General features: G+C 39.9%; 2 protein-coding genes and 1 non-coding gene across 3 annotated transcripts; all 3 read left to right on the forward strand.

The window, feature by feature from the left end:
* The first annotated feature begins 271 nt into the window (after positions 1 to 271).
* Positions 272 to 9,374, forward strand: LOC144084889 (uncharacterized). Its single transcript, XM_077613698.1, has 14 exons — positions 272 to 453; positions 2,331 to 2,426; positions 2,553 to 2,699; positions 2,884 to 2,961; positions 3,044 to 4,904; positions 5,137 to 5,190; positions 6,022 to 6,082; positions 6,317 to 6,384; positions 7,241 to 7,904; positions 7,983 to 8,180; positions 8,246 to 8,312; positions 8,393 to 8,514; positions 8,762 to 8,913; positions 8,987 to 9,374. Exons 1-14 carry the CDS (start codon positions 373 to 375, stop codon positions 9,085 to 9,087), a joined length of 3,750 nt encoding a protein of 1,249 aa, XP_077469824.1. The 5' UTR covers positions 272 to 372; the 3' UTR covers positions 9,088 to 9,374.
* LOC144085197 (small nucleolar RNA SNORA50) lies at positions 8,546 to 8,686 on the forward strand. Its single transcript, XR_013304057.1, has one exon. It is a non-coding gene; the product is annotated as a small nucleolar RNA SNORA50 (small nucleolar RNA).
* A 728-nt stretch (positions 9,375 to 10,102) lies between the features above and the next one.
* LOC144085142 (uncharacterized) lies at positions 10,103 to 16,178 on the forward strand. Its single transcript, XM_077614182.1, has 10 exons — positions 10,103 to 10,421; positions 11,524 to 11,659; positions 11,733 to 11,843; positions 11,915 to 12,047; positions 12,741 to 12,919; positions 13,098 to 13,171; positions 13,271 to 13,433; positions 13,532 to 13,614; positions 13,857 to 14,047; positions 14,627 to 16,178. Exons 1-10 carry the CDS (start codon positions 10,301 to 10,303, stop codon positions 15,107 to 15,109), a joined length of 1,674 nt encoding a protein of 557 aa, XP_077470308.1. The 5' UTR covers positions 10,103 to 10,300; the 3' UTR covers positions 15,110 to 16,178.
* Positions 16,179 to 16,444: the final 266 nt, after the last annotated feature.

Consider the following 16,444-nt stretch of genomic DNA (forward strand, 5'->3'; position numbering starts at 1 on the left):
GTAAATAAAAACATAAATAAATAAATAAAATATAAGTATATATATATATATATATATATATATATATATATATATATATATATATATATATATATATATATATATATATATATATATATATATATAAATTTATATTATTTTTATTTATTTATTTCTGTGTTCTTATCTTAACCTACTACTTTGATGAGATCAAACTTCAAACGGTAGGAACGGCCTTCTCTTTGAAAAAGAACTACAAAACGTGACTGTTTTACCGTTGATTCTTCCGCCTCGCGTCATTTGACGTCATTTTGCCGGGAACTTGAGTTGGCGTATCTGGTGCCGGGTGGCTTTTCACTGGCACATGTGCTAGTAAGGGAGTAAACTTTCAAGATGGCGTTGCGCTGGGGCGCAGGCGAGGATATCTTAACAGCAAGCAATATGGATTTTTTCGCCTTGGATACATTCGGCGAGGTAACAGATATGTTATAACTTGTAACATTCTTTCGGATGACCTAATTATTACTAATGTTGGCCTTTATATGTGCACCCAGCCGCGCACAAGCTAAAAAATACGCTTGCAGAAGTGACACGTGGATGTTACTCGGACCTCACCACAGCAGTGTTTGAGACACTTATTTTTTTACAGTTTACACGTATATTTATGGCATATGGTGGAGCTATTATATTACTTAAACAATGTATTGTGGCTAGCGTTTCGCCGTGTGGGCTTCTCGTCGAATAGCTTTTCAGTAAACCGGCACCGCAACTGCTTTCAAATCTAATAAAGTATTAGAAAGGCCAAACTGTATATGTGACAATTGGGCTTTGTTATAGTTAAAAGAGTTAACTTGGTTATGCTCTTCTTTAACATGGATTTCATACAAACCGGTTAGCAGCATTTGGTTGTAATGCTGCTGATGTAGATTCATTCACACGTGTTGACATCATGAAAACGTGCCGGCTAGCTTGGTAGCATGCACGATCTGGGATTCCCTCGACAAAATCATATTTCCGTGAAGAAAAAAAGCCAGACTTGAATTATATTCTATTTTCAACACGATTGGCTTTATAGTTAAATCGCTCTAAATGTATAGTCTGCCAAATTGGTGCAGTGGTGTGTCATCATTTGAGCCGCATCGTGGTTGTTGTACATGTCTACTGTAGACGTTGCATTTTAATCAACACACCTTCAACAAAATGTTTATTCTAAAAAAATATTATCGGTTGTGTGACAATAGTAAAACAACCACATGTGCTTTGGTGGAGATGAATCACGTTTACGCCGTAGCGCATGCGCACAAGACTCAAAAATTTGTAAATTTGTAGGCCACTATTAACGCTGTGTGCAGTTCGTGTAGTAAAGTTAATCTCCACATAATGCCCAAACCTTTGAATTTAGCGCAAGCCTAAATGTAAATAATAGTATATTAGTATCACACGTGGGTATTCAACTTCCGCCGCGTGGACGAGAAGCGTGAAGGCTCAAACATCCCATTTTTGATGACGCGTGTGAATATAAACACGTGGTTTTCTTGATCAATTGTGGGTGAACAGAGGATGAGTTCATTAGTTTGATTGATTAAATTGGATACTCGTGTTTGTTTGTTTTGTTTTTTAGTTCACACCCTGCTTTTCAATGCAGTTGTGTTTGGGTTATCTAAACTCAAGATTAGGTCTACTGGCAGATAATCGCAGGGTAAAAAGATCTTCAAATGTTGACATGCATATTCACACCTTAGGACCTTTAGGTTGTTTAGGTGGTCTTCAAATCTGTTTTTTGGGAAGACATTCAACCACGCCCTGCTTCAGATTTGAAATATGTATGGGAATAGCCAAGAGCCAAAGATTGCACACATGCCCCGCCCCTACTCTATTGATCTTCAACCTGTTTTAACCCTTCATTTAAAAAAATAAATAAAACTCATCGCTTACATCAAAATATTGATCATTGATTAGTTGATCAATTTCTGCTTCTGGGTGTATATTTCCATAGATGCAACAAAGGACTTGCAAACTTAGCTTGTTAGTGACATCATGCACACTGTGATCGAGGTATTTTTTATCCACTTAAATCTGCACACCAAAGAGGGTGTAGGAATGAATGGACAGGAAGAGTTTTTGTAGAGTTAGCTAATTGATGCCTTGTTGTTTTGATTTTTTTCTGGTATGGTTTGTACAATGAACTGTGCTTTCTTGCGGCTGTTCCAATATTCTCTCAGAAAGTCAGAATCAATTTGCACATAAGCAAAGAAGACAGGAATACTGTGTATAGCTAAAAGTCAGTCATGTAAATACAATTCAGTGTATTGCACATGATTACATTTTTGATATCTTTGTTGTCTTTGAAGGCCACTGATTTGTGCTCTGGAGAAACACTGGAGGTTCTTCAAAACTGCTTGGACCCCTCCATCCTTTCTATTTTTGATGACACACTGTCTGTAGAGGTAAGTTCACAAGAACACAAGACATCTTAGACAAAGTTAACACATTTTTAATTATTGTGCCTTGACACAAATTTTGTGTATGTTGTTTGGTAAACTCTTGGTCTTCAACTTGTTAATATCTTTCAGAATAAAGGACTTGACGAAGCGGGTGAAACTACACTTTTAACTGCTCTGGCAGAGATCCTCGACAGTATGGATGATGAGAACCCGTCCCCATTTGACACGTTGCCTGAATCAGACCTGTTGTCCGATCTGGGCAGGGATCACTCACCGGTTAGTGTACAACTGTCATTCCTAACTCAAACTCTCCCTCGAATTTAATTTTTATTTTGGACAACCAACCCCCATACTGGACCCAGTTCAAGATGGAAGTAAAATGACGATGATTATAGTATGTTTAATTGGCCCCCAAAGTGGGAAAATGTCAATTTGCTTATTGTTTTTTTCCACATTGTAGCACAGGAGAGCACTCTGTATGCCACGGTACCATCCAGAGAAAGCCTCTTTAAATTCAAGACCGCTATCCACTGGAAAGGTAGTTCCACACAAATAGTGGATATACTCCTAGTACGTACCATTCCATTACGTTATAACAACTACCTCCTATTTGTACTCAGAGCCTCCCTAAGATGACAGACTCCCTGCAGAGAAGTGATGGGGAAGAAGATGATCTTGGCTCTCTTACTTTGAGCCCACTAATGTCCACTATACCGTCTGACTGCACCTTGTCGGGCGAGGAAGGCCATACCATCCCGTTTCCTGTTATTGTTGATCAGGAGCATAGTGACAGTCTTTCAGTCAGCCTCTGTGACTTGGTTAAACACATGCATCCCTACTGCAGGACCATTTGCGGGGAAGATAATATGAGCATGCAGATTTTGCCTGAAAAGGAGATTGCAATAGAAGTGGTCAAACAGGGCTCAAATGGAGAGCAGGTCCTGAGCATCCAAGACCCCTCAGTTCCTCAGCCATTCGAACCCTCAAGAATGGAAAATCAGATAATTGAAGATGATATTGGGTCTGACAGCTCAGAGCATATAGTTGTTGATGACGATGTAGACGGCACATTTTGTCAGGAAGCAAAGAGTTTTCCTGCCTTGTGTTCAAAGGAGAAACATAGCCTTTTGATTAAGATCCAGAAGGAAGACACTATAGCGGTAAGAAAATCACATAGGGAAAAAAGAAAGAAATGTAAGAAAAGTGATCCATCTGTCCAAAGAGTCCTTAGGAGTGCCACAAGGAGAAACCGAGAATCATCTCAAAAGAGAGAAAAAAAGCATCTCAAAGAACATAAGAAAAATAAAATGCATAAGGCCCCACCACCAGGCCTTACACAGTTTTCCATAAAACACAAGGAAATAAGTTTCCAAGCAGAAATGACCACTTCGACTCCTGAATCTAATGTGAAAGGTGTTAGGTGTGTGTCTCCACAGACCACAGGATTGTTAAAATCTGAGCTAGCTAAAAGTGAAGCCACACCAGTCTTCTCCCAGGAGCCAGATAAAATGTCCAAACAGGTGTATCAAGCTCCTGCCGAGTGCTCCAGCCAACCATCTTTGGTGTCTTCCAGCAATCCAGCAGCTGCTCTAATCACATCGCCGTCTTTAGATGAGGCTCTTCCGCATATGGCAACTGCCACTCCTGAGCCAGAGCCAAAGCCAAAGTCCCTCACGCTGGCCGAGTACCGACAGCTCCGGCTGCAGAAGAAGCCCGTTGTGTTGGAAATACAAAGTGACAACAGCACTAAGTGGCCCAGCCTGCCTGAGCCGCCCAAAGAATTGCCCCCTATCCCATGCTTGACACACCCCAGCCCAAGAGATCTGCACTGGTCCACCTTTAAAGCTGCAAAGGAGGTTGTTGATGTAAAACCTGCCTGGCAACCCCGAGGACAATGTGCCCCGGCCACACCTGAAGCACTGTTAGTGCCACCAGCCTATATCGTGGCATCAACTAAGACCACTACTACAGTTCCTACACATTCAAAATTGTTCAAAGGAGTATTGACTTCAAAGCCAAATGTGCCTCAAAAACCTTCATCTGTTACACCTAATTCTTGTAACCCTGCTTCCAAGCCTGTCAACCAATCAAAGGACAAGTGTTGTAAACTGCCAGAAGAAATGACTCGAGTCTCGGAGAATTCTTCACAGTTGGTCAAAGCCACTACAAAGCCAATCCAGTGCAACTCTGCTGCTACCGTTCTTCCTTCAACTCCACTGGAGAAGATCCCACGTTGCAAGAATGTTCCAGAGGTCATTCCCCAATTCACTCATCCCTCAAACAATCACAACACTTCTGTAAAGGCCCCAATAACAAATGCTGAACCAAGTTCTACTCCCTCTATTTCTCCCTTGAATCCTTCAAGAATGAACACTAAACATTTTGTGTTTAAATTGAAACCACAAATTGCGACACAAACCGGAGCTCCGAAGGCAAAGAGCCACAAACAGGAGCTGATTGAGTCTTTCACCACTGAGATGGGTGAGCTTAAGAATTGCACTATGAGTAATAGTAACTAAAATGCACATTGAAATGAGAGAGACAACTCACTCAAATTCAACCCGAATGTCATGACATAATTGTTTAGGACTAAAGCAAACATTCAAGGTCATTGCTTTGGCATGTTTAATAACTGTTTTGCCCTTGTTTCCAAATGCTGTTCTATCTTCAGTATGCATTTGTGATTTTATTCACACCCAATTGTGTTTTGTAGGTATTGAGGCAGCCGATCTAACCAGCCTTTTGGAACAGTTTGAGGAAACGCAAGGTGAGCCATTTATTCCGTTTGCTACTCCATTGAAGTTATTGTTTTTTTTAATAGGTTACTGTTTAATCTGATCAACACAACGTTATGAAAGGAGAATTGTGTGCCCGATTTTTGGCCTGCACTTGTAACTCATGTTTTTATAATGTTAGTTTGTCCCTTTTTAACGTTGACTTGGGTCAATGGGCTCTTTAGCACTTAGTGCTTTGGTGTCACAGCAACATTTTCCAGAGTTAACATCTTAACATTTTGCCAACACTGACATTTATTCATATTTTTGATTTACAAAGTTTAAATTCAATTTAAAAAGTAACAACAATCCAACAATACATTGATCATTAATTTGCACCGAATTATTTGAGTCCCCCAAAAAAACATCACTTCCCACATGCAGTAAAAGAACTAAAGGATGTCGGTTATTATGCCGGACAGCTTTATCAATGAGGTTTGCCTTTTGTTAGGGAGTTGGCAACCCCAAATACCACAGAACTGAAAATTAACCCTGAATATGAATGACAATGTTTTTTTGCCTGACCTGTAGCAGAGAGCATATTTTAATCTTAATGAATGTTTAAACAGTATTGATTTTACTATATATAATATCACACCATATTCACTAAATTATATCACTAACCGGTTGTGTGGGTTAGTCTAACAGAAATGTACAATAAGATATTCTTGCAAAACTATAGAAGAATTGGACAATATGTGCAGAGAACTAATTGATTTATTGAGCCCTCCCAATATCTTTGTGGTAGCAGCACTGTACCTGACACTACCATTTGTATTCTCTAATAAATTATTCTTCTGCCATTCCCTCGCTCTCATTTTTAGCCAAAGAACAACAAACTCTACCGGAGGTCTGTGGTAGAGTAGCAGCTGTAGGAAACTCTAGGTGAGTTACCCTACAGCAGTCATGCTGCTCTGTGGGTGTGATGGACTAAATGTATGCTACATGTATCCATTTGTACATGTGTGAGTGATATTTTTGCCAAGACCTGCCGCTAAACTCAGCCCTTAGTAATTGCCCTTGGTATGGGCTACTACTTTGGGATTCACAGCCAAATCTATAGACATTCCGGTCCTACAAAATACAGGTGAATAATTAATTTATTTGCTCACGTTTTAGTGCCGAATTTTCCCGTGACAGAACAGTTGTGGAACGTGTCAGAGCCAATGACCTTTCAAGCCCTGCAGGTAATTGGTATTTATCAATCACAGTAAATAAAAACGTTTTATAAAAATTCATACTTTCCCAACACTGGACAGACTTAAAAAGATAGTTATTATTTAGTTTGTTCTCAAAAATACTGTACTTCTCAAAGAAATGATATTTTACCTAAACTAATAATAATAATACCGGATATACAATAAGTTAAAAATGAAAAAACACCCCTGGCGTAACTTGATAGTTTTGACACCAGAAATGTGACATGGAAAATCTAATCTAATGTCACTAAATCATGTTTATTTTTTGAGCAAGTAAACTTAACAGAGCAACATGTGTAGATTTGTGGATAGGAATAATAGGGAAAATATTCACAATTTTCATGAGAAAAACCAAAACTCTCACGTAAACTGGCATCAGTTTATGAAAAAATATTTGAAATTACTAAAACTTTTTAATTTTTACTTCAGCCTAAATGTTTTTCTAGTTTGTCAGTTATCTTAATTAAGAATATTTACTGTTAACTTCCATTCTATTTTTTCCCCCTACCATCTTCTTAAGTATGGCATATTGACTTTACACACTGCGAATGACCAGTTAAGACATTTTCAAAGAAAACTCAAAATTTAAAGAATTTAGATGCAAGTTTAACCAAAGGTTTGAATCACAATTGGCTAACTGCCTTAAAGCTTTTAGCTGAGATTGGGGGGAATAGACATCTCCAATCCATTTTGACCGGTAGTGTCTCACCCTCAATGGGTGTTTTTAATGTACATTCTCTTGTTTTATTGTCACTGTACGTACTCTTTAATCGCCATACACATACATCATCAGTTAAGTGACCGTTAATTATCTAGTGTAGTAATGTTGCGCCTTTTCTTTTAGCTTTGACTCCTCCTGCCACCCCTCCACACCAGATGTGGAAACCACTGACTCCTATTTCTTTGTTGGGAAAGGCCAAACCTCCACAGTCATCCAAAACGAACCCTTACAAGGCTATTCACATAGAAGCTCGTCCTTTGACCACAGCCAGATTCCGCATCAAGCCTGCCGTGGCTGCTCCCCCTGTGTCTTATGACATTGTGTGCCTGGATCATGACTACTGCTTGGCCACTAGGGACAAGGCTCCTACTTCCGAAGCAGGCAAACAGTTGAAAGTGAAACAGCAGATAATAATTAAACTCACCAAACACCCTGGTGCAGCCAATACAACACCGCCATGTGTCCAGGCTACAACCTGTGAATCAAACCCCAGCATAGAAGTCTCATCTTCACCTTCAGAGAGTTTGATTAATGGTGTTAATGGAATGGGACAATCCTCTGTTCTGGAGACACCTGAAGCTTCTCCAGCTCGTGAGGAGAATAAATTGACCGAAAGCACTCCTCGGAAAAGGCCTATGGAGAGGTCGTATTGTCGACATACTGCCTCTCGCAGCCCCACCCCAAAACAGAGAGGGCGAAAACGAAGATCTCGAGACACTCCGTCAGTGTCCAGCAGCTTAGAATCAGATCCTTACCTGTCGAGATCTCAATTGCCATCCAAGAAGAGGTTTGATCCATATTGCGTCTCATCCGAATTCCTTTTAGCTTGTGATTTATCACGCCCCCTTCTTTTCTTCTTCTTTAGGTTTAATCATCTTGGCTCTCGTAGCAGATCTAGCTCTTCATCCTGTTCCTCTTCGCGCTCCTCTGTATCTAGCTCTCCGAGGAGGAGGAGAAAATACTCCTATTCTTCTTCTAACTCGCGTTCTTGGAGTCGCTCAAGATCACGATCTCATTCTCCCTCAAGACGAGTGCCGTGGAGGAAAGCCGGAGCAGTTTATAGGTACAAATTAACTGCAAATGTTTCTTAGAGACGCTGAATTTGGCTTAAAGATGTTCCTTCTTTAGTCCTTCATATCGGAATACTTGTGGATACGCTGATGATGATGTGAAGTCTCGAAAGGACAAAGCCATTGTAAGTTTGAAGATTTGAGTGGCAGAATTTTTTCAAGTACTTGATATTGTGAAATTCAATTGGGGAAAATAATTTTACAGGAGGAGAGGCGGGTAGTTTATGTTGGTCGAATTCGAGGCACAATGACCCAAAGGGAGCTCAGGGAGCGTTTCTCCTATTTTGGTGAGGTGGAAGATTGTACTCTGCACTTTAGGGAACATGGGTAAGTGCTCTGGCTCACTTTCCTTGCAATGTTGCATTGTAACTGAACCCTTTTGGTCTCTTCAGTGACTAATTGGGTCAAGATACAGTGCTAAAGCATAAGCAGGCCTGCTCATAACTGGGGCCTCCTGGCTTTTACTCCCAGGTCGCTCTTTTAAAAGCAAGTCACAAATGATTCACTATGAAATAATGATGGTGAAGTGATCTAGTCATCTATCAGTAGCTCCTCATACATTTATGTATTACAGGGACAACTACGGGTTTGTGACTTACTACGATACCAAGGATGCCTTTAATGCCATTGAGAAAGGAAGCAAGCTGCGCAATCCAGACGAGCTGCCATTTGAGCTGTGCTTTGGTGGAAGGCGGCAGTTCTGCAAAACCACCTATTCTGATCTAGGTAGCAAGCAACACAAGATCTATGGATGCTATCAACCTCCTGCTTCCTTTTCATTGCCCTTGTTGCCTTTCAGATTCTAGCAGAGACCATGAACCAGCATCAGCACCAGGTAAAATGAAGACACTAGACTTCGACACTTTACTGAAACAGGCCCAGCGGAGTCAGAGGAGGTAACAGGAGGTCTGCCTTAGGAAGTAGCAAATGTTTACCATAAGGGCAACATGTGCCTTGTTTTGTTTTTTTTAAAATTTATTTTCTTTGGATCGAACACCTTCTATTGAAGAGATATATAATTAAAAAAGTTAAGTAAAATAAGTTTTAAAAATGGAATGTGACCATTTTTCTTTGTTTATTTTTAAGTGTTACAAAAAATGTATGAATCATTTAAGGAGAATAACAGGAGCTCTTTAAATATCTGGATGAGGATGTACTGCAGACATCAATAAAAGCTTGAACCTGGACTTTCTGTCTTTTTTTAAAATAAATGCTTATTTTTAATTGCAAAGCATAGGCCAGAAAATTACTTGCATTTATAAGTAAGATTACTTATTGCCAGGGGAGGGTTACTACGAAGTTAAAAGGATTGTTTTAATTTTAGGTGAACATGCAGTTCTGTCATGGAGAAATTTGTTTTAAATTCGATATTGGCTCTAAATCCTCGGCTCCGGCTGCCTTTCATGTATTATTGTTAGCAAAGAAACTGTCAAAGACAGTTGATATTAAAATAATGACGAATATTGTAAATGAGTGCACATTTTAAAATATCAAATATTGAAAACAAAAATGACTTAACTGGGTGAAATAGTGGTAAGCACTTAGGCCCCATGTGCATGGTTATTGGTGTTGTGCCCTGTGATTGGCTGGCGACCAATTAAGCGTGTACCCCGCTTATTGCCTATTGGCAGGGGTAAGCTCCAGTACCCCCGCGACCATTATGAGTAGGAGCGGCTCCGGAAATGAATGAATAAATCACTGGTTCTGTCCTAAGATGGCAGCTGCAGACCAGAGCGTTACTGCCACCTGCTGGACAAGGGGCCTGAACCAAAGTAAATAACACGCCGTACCCATGAAAACATCAAGCAAAAACAAGCACCCTGTGTAAAACGTTTGGTTATTGGTTAATTCTGGATTTCACGTTTCCGTATACATCGCTGGTCATGTGGGAGATTTCAACCATTCAGATGCCTCGGGCGCGGTCTGTCAGTTGCTTGAAGTGTAGCATTAAGCTCGGCCCCCGCGTCTCTTCTGTCATCACAATTTTTTCCCCTCCGCTCTAGCATATTTAATGAAATGGGTCAAGAAGCAGATCGCCTGAGATATCTTTTATATTTTGTTTCTTTTGTCAGAGTAGAACAGTAAGCAGACAAGCGCATCTGAAGCTCCAACAATGCATCAGATGCCTTCAAGTTCCCTGGGTAACGGGGACATATTTGCTTTTATACAGAGAGGAGACCTTGAACAATGCATGTACATCATTCAAAATGACCGATCGGTTCTTAGACAAAAAGGTAAGTACATAAATGTAATTAGGTTTGCACTTTTAACTGTCAATTTTATGGAAAATGTATAGTACGTATTTTGAAATGGACCACGTGAAAAAGGCCAATACAAAGTCAAATGTAACTGTCAGTTAACACCATTTACAATTGTGAACTTGAACTTGTCAAACTCGTGAATTAATGAAAACTTAATGATAACATAATTGCAATCCCTGAAGCAGAAATTGTACCACTGATCTGTGCATTTGTATTGCGTTCAAAACACGCAGGCATGAAACAAGAGTTGCCAGAGTGAAGTGAAAGTGGTACGCTGACAGTGTTGCACTATTTGATCCAGTCAGTGTTTAGTTCAAGGACCTCTAAATAGTAGTCATAAAGTAGACTGGCATCACTCCCGCACCTTATGTAAACATTGCCTTTTTTTTTGGCCAAACAGCAGGAGCCAAACTACAAATGCTTTACTTTGTAAAAGGCATTCTCTTTAAATGGTTGCCTTTTTAACTTTTAAGTACCATTTCTTCGTAAAATAGTAGTATGTGCATCTTGGCCAAACCTTTTCAACATACTACATACTATGTGAGGTCAAATATAGTAAGTTGCTGTCAGTACTGATATTATTCACCTTTTTCTTTAGCAAAATAAATATAATCTAGATGAGATTATTAGTCATTAGTATGAGAAATGCATGGTGCAAGACTGGTTAACCCTGGTGGGTTTGTCCTGTGTAGATTTTGCATGTTCCATGTGTGCCTGTGTGGGTTTTCTCTGGCTAGTCTGGTTTTCTCCCACATATTCCAAAATCATGCATGGTAGTCTGGTTAAACACTAAATTGTTTCTAGGTATGAGTGTGTTTGGTTGTTTGTCTCCTTGTGCCTTGCGTTTGGCTGGCAACCAATTCAGGGTGTCTCCCTTGTGAGGATAGAAAGAATAGAAATAATGACTAAATTGTATGAGAAAGCATGTGGAAAGTTTTGAGTGGTTGTCAGTATGCTAATCACTTATACGATTTCCATCCATGATCCATCAAATGTATATACAGTATTAATATAATGTCAGTGCAACCATTGATTTACAAAGATTTGAAATCTGTTTTTATTCATCTTCATCAAGGCTGGGGTGGCTTCTCTCCGCTGCACTTTGCTGCTCTCCATGGTAACTGGGCCCTAGTTGATAATTTCCTCAGCAACGGCGCGGACCCCAACCTGACTAACGATGCTGGACAGTCGCCTTTTCACTTTGCCTGCAGGTATTTCAGGTCTCTGATGTTTGATTATTTTTGTCTATTGAAAAACAGATGATCTGATCATTTCTGGGTGTAGGCAAGGAAACATCGACATCATTCATAAAATGATACAGCATGGGGCTGATTTGCGTGTCAGAGATTTTCAAGGAAAGTCCTCTTTGCATTATGCGGTGATCGGCGGCAGCATGTAAGTAAATTCACCCACTAAAGTCAAATTGTCACAACTTGATTATAAATCTATGGATTGACATTTCTCAGTCTTGCAGTGCATTATTTGTCAGAGACAGAAATGTTCTGTTTCAAAGACACAGATATGCACCAGGTGACCCCCCTTCACTTGGCCGTGTCAACTGGAAACACAGATATGGTTGAATACCTCCTGAGAAACCAGGTAACTATTAATGCAGCACATTTTTCTGTATCTACTTAATAGGTAGCCATTTTCTGAACAAGCTATATTTTCATAACTTCCAGTCAGACCCAGAAATTTAACTATTAAAATTAAAACCAGTCAACTACGTATTAATGAGAATGTGCCACAGGACCAATGTTCCTTCTATTTTTTTGTTTGTCTGGGCAGAAAGACAACCTCCCTGTGAGCAACATCATCATTGCTCGCTATGGGCACACACCAGTATCACACCTGCCATAAGCAGGGGGATGTCTACTACACATAAATGATTTAGTAATAATAAAATGTAATTATTAATATCTATGAATGGGCAGCCCGGCGGATAAGTGGTTCGCGCGTCAGCCTCACAGCTAAAAAAAAATAAAAAATAAAAAAAAAATTGGGATTTTATTTTGTGCGCTCCATATGATTTGCTTTGCACAGAAAAGACGAGAGTAGTGCGCAATTGCGGATGTGCGCAGCTTAGAGGGAACATTGCACAGGACCAACAAAATAGCTTGAAAAAGTACATTCTGAGCATTTTCAACCAAAATTGTCTTACAAACCTGTTGAAATGATAGCCAGGTCTTACAATTTGGAATAGACACTAGTGTATTATGTAAGAGGATTTTGAGTGGTAATTTCAGTCAACTTACATATTTGTTTGTGCCCATTTGATCCTTTATGTTTCAGCGTTGTGCCGTGGATGCTGTGGACCAACAGGGTGAAACTTCATTACATGTTGCAGCAGAGCGTGGCTGTGTGGAGGTTTGCTGGATTTTGTTACAAAAAGCTGGGTGCAGGCTCCTTCATGAGAAAAACCTCTATGGTCTTATGCCACTGGACCTCAGCAAACAGGGGAAAACTTTTAGGTGAGAATGAAGCAAGATTGGGTGCGTCGGTTCGATTCCAAATTTAGTGGCGTTGAGCAAAAATCGAGTAAAACTGAAGATATTTGTAACCCTCCCAAAGAAAAACATGCATAGTAGACAATAAACTAGGCAAAGAATGACAGTATACATATAGTTCTGTTGTGCTTTCATTTTGTAGGCACCAGCAGCTCACCAAACTACTGATGAAATACATGAAAATGCCAATCCACCACAAGCCCAAAGAGTCCCAAGGTAAATATAATTTGTAGAGTATATCAAGTATATTGCACAACGGTGACAATTAAATCTAAAACTCAAAACATACAATTGATATATTTTGTGCCCTTACAGTTTTGTACTACTGGACACTGTTTTTTCCAAGCCTGTGTGGAACCACCATTCTGCTGATGGCAGCCACGTTGGGCTCTTATGGGTGTCTCCTATGTGGTTTACTCTTCCCCTGGCTGGCCAGAAGCATTTTCATGCAGCACCACCGCATGGCGACATATCAAAGGTTTGACAAACCTTGCCCCATGTTTGCTACATATATGATAATCCCAATTTCTGGTGTGTTGTATGTCTTTTCTCATATAGCCACTATCTTTCTTTTAGGTTGCCAAACCCAATTTACCTGGGAACCCTCATAGCTGGCTTGCTTCACTCGCTGTTCTGCTTTTATGGGAAAATAACACCCAATATCCTCCTAGAGCATTTTTGGACAGACATTTTGTACCACGTATATAGGATTGACACATACCGGTATCATACAGGTAACTTATTGCCATGGCTCATGTCTGGTTTTGTGCAGTATGCTGACATGGATATTATAGCATGTTACAAAATACAACCACAAAAAAGCTACTGCAAATACCTGCCAAGATCATCTTTAGAATTCTGTTTCCAAAGTGTATAAAGCATTATCCTTAACCTCATAAACATGCATGGCCGAGTCATGTCCTGTTTCAGGTGTCAACTTTCCAATTCTGCATAGTCCTCAGTTTGTTCTGCAGGCTTCTGACTCAGGATCCCGGGACACTGGAGTGCGCGGATGCCGATCCTCAATTCTCCTGCATTGCTGACCTAGTAGGGAAGAACCAGAGCCCCCACAGGTTCTGTCCCTACTGTGAGGTAAGACTACACATGAGTCACAGTATCTATATCAGGGGTGCTCAATACATCAATCATGAGCTACCAGTCGATCCCTAAGATAATATTGATAGATCACACGACAGTAAGATTTGATCCAAGGATTGGATTTGTAGTAAAATTTGATATGGGACTTGAGCTGGAAAACAGCACCATCGCGAGTCCAAGCACGATTACTACCGGCCTACACTGTCAGGTCTTGCTGGCATCAGGTATATCAGCATACCGTATTTTCACGACTATAAGGCGCACTTAAAAGTCTTAAATTTTCTCCAAAATAGACAGGGCGCCGTATAATTCAGTGTGCTTTATATATGGAAAAAAAATAAAATGTGTCATACATTGAGGGTGCGCCTTATAATGTGGTGCGCCTTATAGTCGTGAAAATACGGTACATAACTGCTGAGATTTGTCAGGAGCCCTGAAAAAAAGGGTAGATCGCGCAAAGTTGGCTCCTTGAAAAGTACACCTTTGAGCACCCCTGATCTATATATTATCGAAATAAATGATATTAATGAATATTGCTCCTCACTTACTAGCCAGATTTTCTTTCCACCACAGTTGTTCCAGCCTGACTACACTAAGCACTGCAAGCTGTGCGATGTGTGTGTTCTGGACTTCGATCACCACTGCCTTTTCCTTAACCAGTGCATTGGTCGGGGAAACCACCGGCTCTTCCTCTTCTTCATCATCTCCATGGTGACAGCCCACTTTTCATTTGTCGCCATGGCAATAAGTTACCTGTATGATAAGTCGTCAGCCGGCAATTTGTCATCTTGGCTCACGTTCTTGGGGAGTGAGTTCTGGGTCACGACGATGATTTTTATGAACGTCATGACACTCTTGTGGGAGGTGTGGATGCTGACAGAGCAGTTTTATGCCATCGCCATAGCAACGACAACTTACTTCCGACTCTTGGAAAATGTGAGGCTACATAGGTCACTTGGACAACGCTGGTTCGCTGTGCTGACGTTTCTGCTTGAAGGCCGAAGACAGGTGGGCAATGGGCATGCTAGCAAAAACAGAGTTTCAATAGACATTTGATCGGAAATGATCCTACTGTGTATTTTTGCCAACAATCAATACACTGAGTGTATAGTCCATTAGTCACTATTTAAGCAATTTGGAAAATAGTTCGGGCAGTTTACACATCTAAGAGTTGAAGCAAATTACGTTTGGCAAATAAAAGTTTGACAAAATATATAGTATTAGAGACAGAAAAAAAACTAAACATTCATCACAACAGAGAAACATTGGATACCTGAATTATTTAGTATAGCATGAGAAAAAAAGTTTTATGCCACTGGAACATCCGACCACAATAAAATATTGATAAATAAGTTTCAACTATCAACACTTATACTTTCTTTGTGAGCCGAAGTTCAGATGCTACTTTTGTACTGAACCTAACTTTATGGGCATAGCTAATGAAGTTATTGTGGAGTATTATGTAGAACATGCAATAGTGTGGCTCTCAAAGTACATTATGTGCACTCTTCGATATTTTTTCCTCATCGGAAGGCTATTGGGAGCATTGATACTGGATTTACCTTGTTTTAGCTGAAATGCTATAGGACTCAGGTTTGAAAACAAATTCAGAGTAATATTTAATATTTTCATATATTTTAGTTAACTCGGAAAAATCTTGAACAGGCTTTTTACATTGCTTTGCGTATTGCACTGCCATATTTAAAAAGACTGAATCTCGTGGTTGATCTCTTTTAAAGTCTATGGTTTTAATAGATTTTTTTTTGTTCGCCTGTAAAATATAAATCTAGTGTAGTGCAGAGGACTAAATGCAGGGATTAAAGGTAAATAACATCAGCTATATATGATTAGCTGGCGGTAATGAGAAAAAGCAGATGCACTGAGACTCACATTCTTCCCACTCTGACATGCTCCTCGCTTTTTACACTTAATGTCCTTCATATACATGCTTAAATGAAAACATTGTCACTAGTATTGTACATTTTGCAATATTAGTGCGTGGTCTTGTCACATGATGCAATTTTTTTTCCCTCTGGACTGAAATTGTGACTATTTCTGAATGCAAGCCTGTATGAGTAAATGTTTTCAATGTCGGACATTCTTTTTAATAAACTACTAAGTCGCAGGTTATAGTCTTAAATTTGGAAATCAATATCCTGCCTTTGGATTTTACGAATGTAATAGCTAAAGCTTCTTTCAGCTCAGTTGCCCGAAATGCATTTGACAGAGAAAGATATAGCACGTGCACGTAAATCAGCAGCTTTCACTTCTCCATTAAGTTGCTCTACTTCCTGAGGCAGACACAGAGAAGAGGACATAAGACAAGTCACAAGATTTTTTTCCATGGCTGTAAGACATCCACTTGTGAAGAACGGCGTGCATGGTTGCATG

The sequence above is a fragment of the Stigmatopora argus genome, chromosome 11 (assembly GCF_051989625.1).
Source record: "Stigmatopora argus isolate UIUO_Sarg chromosome 11, RoL_Sarg_1.0, whole genome shotgun sequence".
Lineage (NCBI taxonomy): Eukaryota > Metazoa > Chordata > Actinopteri > Syngnathiformes > Syngnathidae > Stigmatopora > Stigmatopora argus.